The 9,029-nt window shown below is 46.7% G+C and overlaps 1 protein-coding gene across 1 annotated transcript in view; it reads left to right on the top strand.

Annotated features, from left to right (window-relative positions):
* Positions 1–4,160: 4,160 nt before the first annotated feature.
* Positions 4,161–9,029, top strand: part of Hacd3 (3-hydroxyacyl-CoA dehydratase 3) — a 37,926-nt gene continuing 33,057 nt past the window's right edge. The window contains exon 1 of the mRNA XM_038321686.2: positions 4,161–4,445. Within this exon, the coding sequence (XP_038177614.1) occupies positions 4,359–4,445 (87 nt within the window). The 5' untranslated portion in view covers positions 4,161–4,358. The remainder of the gene's footprint in view (positions 4,446–9,029) is intronic.

The following is a 9,029-nucleotide window of genomic DNA, read 5'->3' as shown; positions in this document are numbered from 1 at the left end:
CAATACTAGATCTGCTTCTTTGCAGAAAAACTTAGAAACAGATGCTAATACTGCAAAGAGCTGGGGTTGCAGCAGAGTGCCTGTCTCACGTGCACATGGGCCCTTGGGATTGAGCCTCAGCACTGCTGAGATGTAGATGTAGACATAGGAATGATAAGAAGACTGAGAGGAGGAGAAAAATTGAAGAGCAGTATATCCAAGTCTCTTATCAGATGGACACAGAAATTCTGGCCCAGAAGTTATGTTACAGTTATGGCCAATCCAGGATGACTCCGTGCGTTCCATCCCTCCGAGCTTATAAATTAGCTAAAACAAAATGCATTTCATGTTTCAGCAACTTTCACCTTATAGGAAGAGTTCAGCAAATAAGTCATGGGTTTCAAATACGCCAAACTTATTGAAAATACCAAAAAATATGTAACAGGATTTCCAAACATTGGCAATAAATGTAAACTTATTGAAGCTCCATAAAACTGCTCGTCAGTGTTTGTTAAAGCTTACTTTTTACTTGTGACCTAGTAATTCCCATCCTAAGTGTTAGGTATATTTCTTAAGATGACCCTCTCCACTGATGCAAATAATTCCAATCAGACCAAATTAGACCAAATAAAAAATGCCCACATTTAATGCAGTGCTCCTAAACAGCCTGTGGGAGTGGTCCTGACCCTCCCTGGGGAGGGGTCCGTGCTTGGCAAGCTTTCCTGGAGGTGGAGTCTGGACCAAGGCAACTTCCAGGGGGAGTGGGCTTGAAATGGAGCTTTCTGCTCCATTACTGCTCCAAGGATGGGTACCAGGGGCTGGGTTGGTGCTTTCACACACACACTAAGTATTTACCCATGAGAATTGTCTATAATCACCGAAGATAGGCACATAAGTGTTCACAGCAGTGTTATTTATAATAGCTAGAAACTAGAAACAGCACAGATGCCCTTTAAGATGAGCACAGACCCTGTCCTTCCAGCAGCAGGAATTCAGGATCAGCCTGGGAGCTGGGTGTGGCACACACCTTCAGTCACAGCGTTTGTGAGGCAGAGGCGGGCAGCTCTCTGAGTTTGAGACCAATCTGGAGTACATAGTGAGTTCCAGGATAGCCAAAGCTGCCTCAAAAAGCAAATCAAAATACCACCCTGGGCTATATGAGACTCCGTCTCAAAATATCAAAAGAAACGAGAAAAGGAATAGTTTGTGCTACATGCAAACAATTAGTTACCACACAAAAGAAACAATGAACCAACTCACGAACCAACAAATCTTATGTGTGTTACGCTGAATGAAAGTGCCAGATAGAATTTTTAAAGTTTGTTTTATGTGTATAAATGTTTTGCATGCCTGTATATCTGTATAGCGAGAGTTGTCCCAGAGTTCTGCAGCTGGTTTGATTACGGAGCATGAGCTCCTGGCTTTGATCTGCCTTTAGTGACTGCTTTAGTGTCCACTACCTTCTGTTTGAAATATGTAAATCTTATCTGAGAGTTTCCGAGGGGTGCAAAGCCTATGAACTCGGTTGTGGGAGGTGACTCAGAAAACTGAGATGTCCTGTGACCTGGAATTGCTTTGGCGTTTGTTTCTTTGGGGAGCTTCAGATAAGAGGTGTTGGCATGCAGAAATGGACTTGCTAAAGGTGCAGACTGTATAACAATAAAAGCCTTTTGCAGAGCTACAGTCTGTCAGTCAGTCCACCAGAGGCTGAGTCCCCTGCACAGCGAAGTCTAAAATTCATCCTAGAATGACCCTGATTCTTCCTCAGACCCACATGAACCCACAACAGTGTACCATGTGTGTACCTGGTGCCCTCACAGGTCAGAAGAGGGTATCAGATACAGAGGGCATCTGGAACTGGAGTTACAGATGGCTGTGAGCGGCCTTGTGGGTGCAGGGAATAGAACCTAGGTTCTGGAAGAGCAGTTAGTGCTCTTAACTGATGAGCCATCTCTTCAGCCTTAGTAAGGCTTGTTATTTATTTATTTAATATAAGGCTGGGGCGGTAGAAAAAGATTGTTGTACAAGCATTAGAACTGAATTTAGATCCCAGTTCCCATGTGATCCCAGGGCTGGGGAGGCTGAAGTGGCTGGATCTCTGGGGCTTGTTGGGCTGACCTTTAACTCACAGAGATCCACCTGTCTCCATCTCCTGAGTACTGGGATTAAAGGAGTGTGTGCCACCACCGCCTGGCCCCAATACCTCATTTTAAGTCCAAGGTTTACAGGGTTACTGTTGTTCTTATCTTCTACCTGGCAGATTGCATTAACTGCCAACTGGGTTGCGAACTACCAGTTCCTTGGCACAGAGAGGTTCTTTCTGGGAATGTATTTTATGACCCTCTAGTTTAATAAACTCTCGTGGTTCCTGTATGTCTGTAGGATGGAACCAAAGTACTTCTCCAAAGCAAACAAAGAGTTTCCTAGTCTAATCTTTGTGCTTCTCTACGCTCTCCTTCCTCTCCTTCACACGCACGCGCACACACACACACACACACACACACACACACACACACACACACATACCGTTCACGGACCCTTCTTCCCCAGACAGCTTTTACTTTTGCTCCTACAGTTTGGCTCTCAAGGGTGCCAGTCACAGAGGTTACATAGCTGGCCATAGTTCTGTTCTGGCTTCCTCTCTTTGCATATTAACTTCTCTGTGTTTTGTGCTATCCAGTCACTGAGCTAAATGCTTCCTGGGAACAAAGCTCAGCTGGGATAGCAGCACTTCTGCGACAACAATGGAGGGCTGGGGAGATGACATTCAGCAGGTAAAATGCTTGCCACACAAGTATGAGAACATCAGCTTAATCCTCAGTGCCTAAAAGAGCCTGTCCTGGCAAGCTGGATGCCCAGACAGGCAATCCTTGGGACTAGCTGATGAGCCAGCTTGGCAAACCCTGAACCAATGTGCAGCATACAATGGATTCCAGCCCTTTGGAAGCAGGAGGATCAGAAGTTTACAGTAATCCTGCTCTCCAGAAGTTTGGAGGAGGGTCTGGGTTATACGAAACACTGCCTGAAAATAGACAATGTGGGCATTACTGAGGAATGTCGCCTGGGGTTGTCCTCTAGCTCAGCCATGCACGCACAAGCGAGCACACACACACACACACACACACACACACACACACGCATGCACAAGGTGGGAGAGAGAAATGTTTTCTATTTTCTTATTGAAGATTTTGGATGCAGATGAGACATTCAAGAAATTTAGTTGTTTTTTTTTTTTTTTTTCTTTTGGTTTTTTGAGACAGAGTTTCTCTTTGTAGCCCTAGCTGTCCTGAAACTAGTTCTTGTAGACCAGGCTGGCCTCGGACTCACAGAGATCCTCCTGCTTCTACCTCCCAAGTACTGGGATTTAAAGGCATGAGACACTGCCAGGCCATTAGTGTTGCTTTTAGTTCAGGCTTTTCTCTTTCTCTCTCTCGCTCTCCTTCCCTCCCTCCCTCCCTTTCTTCCTTTCTTTCTCCCTCCCTCTCTCTTTCAGTTAATTCTTTTTTCTTTTTTTTTTCGAGACAGGGTTTCTCTGTAGCTTTGGAGCCTGTTCTAAAACTAGCTTTTGTATACCAGGCTGGCTTCAAACTCACAGAGATCCGTCTGCTTCTGCTTCCCAATTGTTGTGATTAAAGGAGTGTGACACCACGCCTGGTCACAGGCTTCATGTTTAAGAAAGCCTTCACTGCCCAACAAACAGACTAGCCATTGGTTATAAACTATTTACATTGTCTAGTAAATAAAATAAAAATCAACTCCTTAGCCTCGCTAGCCACGTTCTGAGCGTTCAACAGCATTCTGTGACTAGTGGCCAACTACTTAAGAGCACAAAGTGCAAACTGTCAATCTTTGCTGAAAGGTGTTTGTTTTATTAGCCGACCTAGGGGTCTGTTCTGTCTATGTGTGGCTTTGAAGCCCAGAGAGGGATTGCACTTTCATCAAATGCTGAGTTCGCCTGCAATAACTTGGAAGGGATCCCTGCACCCAGCCTCTTCCACGCCGCTCTGCCTTGCAGATTAGAGCCACTCGCTTTCACATCCTAGTGCAAGGACCTTCCTGAAGCGCACAGCCAGGAAGCCTCAGATCCCAAGGCCGCCGCGCCCGCCGCTGGTCACGTGGTACTGTCCCTTTCACCCCGCCCCCTCCCCCCACCGTCGCCATCCCGCCCCCGCCCGTGCTCCCACCCGGTTCGCACCGCCCCCCTCCGGTCCTCACTGCGCAAGCGCTGGCCGCGAGCGTGGGGCATCTCGAGGCAGCCTGGTTGCGGGCTGCGGAGCGTGGAGGTTGGCGGCCTGCGTTCTGCCAGCTCCTGCGGCTCACACGCCGAAGTAACGAGGCGCAGCAAGCCGAGCCTCCCCGCTCCTCCGACAGCGTGGGCCATGGAGACTCAGGTGCTGACGCCGCACGTCTACTGGGCTCAGCGCCACCGTGAGCTGTATCTGCGCGTGGAGCTGAGTGACGTGCAGGTAAAGGCCAGGCTGCGGGCTGCACGCGGGATCGCGGCCCCGGGTACCCGCCGTCCTCCCTGCTTGTAAGCGCTCCTGCAGTGCGCCAGTGGAAGCCACGAGTGGGGTGTCCGGCCTCCTCCCAGGGCTGCAGGTGCCTTTGGGGGTCTCGTGCGTGGCCTCCGGCTTCCCCTTTGTTCCAGGCAGGCGCCCTGGGGAGCCGTATCCAGGTCCTGGAGGCACGGCCGCCGGCTCGCTGGTTGCCTGAGGTCCTCAGAGACTCTGTGGGTCTGAGGTGCGGTGTGACAGTGGCCTCCTGGGCCATGACTGGACTCTGAGATCCAGCCAGGGCGGCCCATGGACGTTCTCAAGGCCCGCCGCTGGGCTGGGGGTGGGGGGACAACCCCTCAACCGTTCAGTGGTGGAAATCTACATTCCCTCCTCCAAGGAAATAATTTCCATCCTTTCTCTAAGGCTGTGAGCTCAGCTTTGCATAAAGAAATTATCTTGTTACATTAAGCACAATTTTCATCTCATTTGCCTGCTAATGTGAGCAAATCAAATCCCTGGGAACTTCCGTGTCTCTAACGAGACCATCGAGTATTCTGGTCCTTGTGGAGCTAGTGGTTTTGGTCTGGAATGTTCTTTCTACAGCCATCCTTACTCCCTAGTCTCCTTGACATCCAGGGTAGTCGAACGACCTTTATTCTACTTTTGTTTCCTGCTCATAATTTGACACTTGTCTGTATTCATCAATTCATTTGGCATATTTTCTTTGGGGGTCTAGGTACTGGGTGTCCAGTTGAGTCTAATCTTTGCTTCTGGAATGTAAATTGTTTTCCCTTGTGAACTATGAAGATAATTCTGGCCAGAACGTCTTTGAGTAAGCATTAACATTGCATGAAGTGCCATTTAATGTGTTCAGCTAACCTGAACTGAGCTTTTCTAGAATAGGATGAATACTTCTCTTTGTTTTCTTTCTCTTACAAGATTCTTTGCTAAACCAGAAAAAAAAATTAATTTTTTTAATTTATATTTTGGAGGCAGTCTTCCTACATAGCTCTGTCTGGCCTGCAACTCATGTAGACCAGGCTGGTCTTGAACTCAGGGATTCACCACCTTCTGCCTCCTGAGTGCTGGGATTAAAGGCATGCATTACTATGTCCAGGGATACATGTTTGAAATATGTTAACAGGGAGAGCCGTGAGTGTGAAGGAAAAGGTGGAATTTTCTTTTGGAGAGCAAAGTCTTTTTAAAGAAATTTTTGGAAGAAGTCTCTCACCCCACATGGAGGTTTTATCTTTCTGGGCCTTCACATCTGCTACTCTGAGGCATTTTAAAGCAACATGTCAATACCGTGTGTAAGGTACTACAGGTTTATAGAGGGGTGTCAGACAAGCTCCCCTTTCCCAGGGCACAGACAGCTTTCCCAGGGCATTCTGACTATAAGGAAGCATATTACACAAACCATAAAGGTCTGTTCATGAATATGTCTGTTGGTAATGTTGGGGTTTGGTGTTGAAACAGGTCCCTGGCATTAAAGGAATCCTTTGCCTCTCTTTCATTGGATTGGAGGTGACTTCCAGAAATGGGATGACTTGCTGTCTACTTGTTACTGGGAGAACTTTCCAGAGCGCTCACCTGTAGCTAAAGCCAAGTTCATTGTAACTACTCTCTTCAGAGCCAGGAGTGATAGTGTCTATTAAGAGGGATTGGAGCCTTGGTGCTTGGGAATGCAAATGGAAGAGGGAGCTCACTGTAGCTTAGAGGCTGTGGGTAAACCTGTGGTTCTGAAACAAAAGATGAGGAGAGACCTACCTGAGAATTCAACCGTGGCCGAGAGAGGAGGGTGTCTGGTGTTTTTTGGCGGGCACGTGACCAGGTGTTTGTGCTTGTACAGAATTCTGCACTAGGTTTTGTCTCACTTTGCTGAGGTTCCAGAGTACTCTATTCAGAAGTTATTCTGCAAGATAGTAATGTTCAACAGGAGACTAGTCTGGTCTGGCTGTAAACTTAGTGAATGTCAAGAGCTGCCTGCTTGTTTTCTTGATTAATCTCAGGTTGTGTTGAAATGAGCTTTGGCTCAGGATTTAACTCAAGATGAAGCAATTCATTTGCTCAGTGCAAGCCATTTAAGGATACCCACTCTTGTTGGTCCTTCAGGAAAGGTTCTGGGCTGTGGGGCAGCTCTAATACTGCTTTGCCTCTGATAGCATGTCCTCCAGCTGATGAGTGGGTTTCAAAGCGTTGGGGATGATCAGTTCTGCCCCTCCCCCCAGGACGTTGGACACAGTCCAGTTGTCACATCAGTCTTCGGGTTGCAGGGTCAGTGACTGATGAGAAGCCACTGCTTTTGTGTACAGGAATTGTGTGCAGAAACAGCTTCACAGTGGCATTGTGCTTGAGGTGAGTAATAGCAAAGGGGCAGCAGGGCAGTGGTGGCTTCCATGAAGGGCAGCATCAACGGACAGGTCTGTCTCAGCCACCACAGTTGTTAAAGCCTGTGCTCAGTTAGCAAGATTTCAGTTGTTGTGGACAATGCACAGCTCTGCTTGAAAGATACCATTTTTGTCAGTGTCTGGGAGAGAAGTCATCGAAAGTGTGAGCTTGGGCCCCTTTTCTTCCATTTAATAGCTGGTGTCCACAGAAAGCGAGTTCCAGGACAGCTGGAGCTGTTACACAGAAAAACCCTTTTCTCAAAAACAAAAAACCAAACCAAACCAAACCAAACCAAAACAACAACAAAAAAAGTGATTTGTAAATTCTAGTGTGGCACCCAGGCAGGTGGGGTTATAGGGCTGTGACGCTAAGTCTCAGATGAGAGACAGACAGCAGTGGAGCAGAATGTCACTATTAGCAGGCCTGTCTACATATGAAACCTTATCACACGGTCAAGATGGCTTTTCTGAATAAACCATTCAGAAAATTGGATTAGGAGAACTATTAATCCAAATGGCAGAAAGATAGGATTCGTGTCTGTGTCATTCACAATAATCATCTTCAAGTGGGTTAGTGAACTTCCTGCGTGAAGTGAAGCTGCTGAAGAGAGCTGAGGAGACTGTGGTGTTAGACACAGAAGAGTATCCTAAGAAACCAAAGCCTGAGCCCTAAAGAAAAGGCTTGGTGAGTAAGCTTGTCCACATAGCAAGTTCCAGGTTAGCCAGGTAGCCAGGGCTATCTAGTGAGACCCAGTCTCAAATTAAGGGAAAAAAGTGTGTGTGTGTGTGTGTGTGTGTGTGTGTAAGTACACAGTGCATGTGTGGAGATCAGAGGACAGTGTGCATGGTCAGCTCTCTTCTTCCGTCCAGGGAATAAAACTTGACTGAAAGCTTTCTTGCTCACTGAGATATTCTGGCCCAAATGAGACTTTTGTTACTGTTGTTGTTTTTCCGGCCCTCAGTGAGGCATTTTTAATACAGTTAGTATTCATTGGTAAAATTTTTTTTTGAAAATCAGTTTGGCAGTATCTGGTTGAGTTGAAGATATGCTTAACTAATTACAACCACATTAGTGTGTTTTATTTCCTTTTAAGCCATAAATAGAGCAGAATGTCAGCAGATACTAGTTATGGATGGCAATGTTTGTTACAGTTTTCAGTGTTTGGTTAATTGCTTGAAATATTTCACAATAAAATTTAGAAACTCTAAATTGTTCATAATCACAAAACAAAAATAGTCATAAAGTGGTAAACTCGGTCCTTGGAATTGATTCAGGTACAAGGCCATGTACCTAGGTACTTGATGAAAACATGAAATATGAAGGTGGTATTTTCAGGTTGCTGTGGGCGCACAGGGCATAGCTTGCTGAGTAAAAGCCTTGTCTAGGTGAGTGCCATGGAGGAAATAGAGAGTGCTGAAGTGGTCGGGGCGGTTCTAAATTAAGCAGTCAAGAAAGGCTTTATGGAGCCGGGCGGCGGTGGCGCACGCCTTTAATCCCAGCACTCTGGAGGCAGAGGCAGGCGAATCTCTGTGAGTTCGAGACCAGCCTGGTCTACAAGAGCTAGCTCCAGGACAGGCTCTAAAGCTGCAAAGAAACCCTGTCTCGAAGAAAACCAAAAAAAAAAAAAAAAAAAAAAAAAAAAGGCTTTATGGGGAAATGATGTTTGAACCTAGAGAAACTGGAAGGACAGAGTTATGCAGGAGGCATGGAGTAGGACTGGAGTTGTACTTCAGAGGAAGAATGTGTTCTTTGAATGCTTGAGAGGCCATGGGATTGATCCTTCGTGTCACACACAAAAATAGACAAAGAGGCACAACTGAGGTGGGGGGCAGAAAGAAAAGAAACCCAGAGATACAATATTCTGACAAGTGCCCAGACTTAAACACAGGCCTGGGACTTGGAGGGTTCTGGGGGAACAGAAAGGACATTAGTATGCGCCGGGTGTTGTAAGGAGAAGAGGGAGAGGGGGTTGGAGGTTTAGAGATGTGGGTCATGTAAACTCTTGTTGCCATGACGAGGAGCTTGGCTCTCATTTAACTATTGAGGAGTTTTGAGCAGAAGGATTACTCCCTATGATCTGTGTTTTAAAAATTGCTCAGGGGCTTGCTGGTACAGTTCAGTGGTAGAGTACTTGACAGCCTGTGGCAAGGGCCTGTGTTTGCATCC

Source organism: Arvicola amphibius, chromosome 3, assembly GCF_903992535.2.
Source record: "Arvicola amphibius chromosome 3, mArvAmp1.2, whole genome shotgun sequence".
NCBI lineage: Eukaryota > Metazoa > Chordata > Mammalia > Rodentia > Cricetidae > Arvicola > Arvicola amphibius.
Note: the sequence above shows the minus strand (reverse complement) of the source record. Positions and strands in the feature narration are given on the sequence as shown.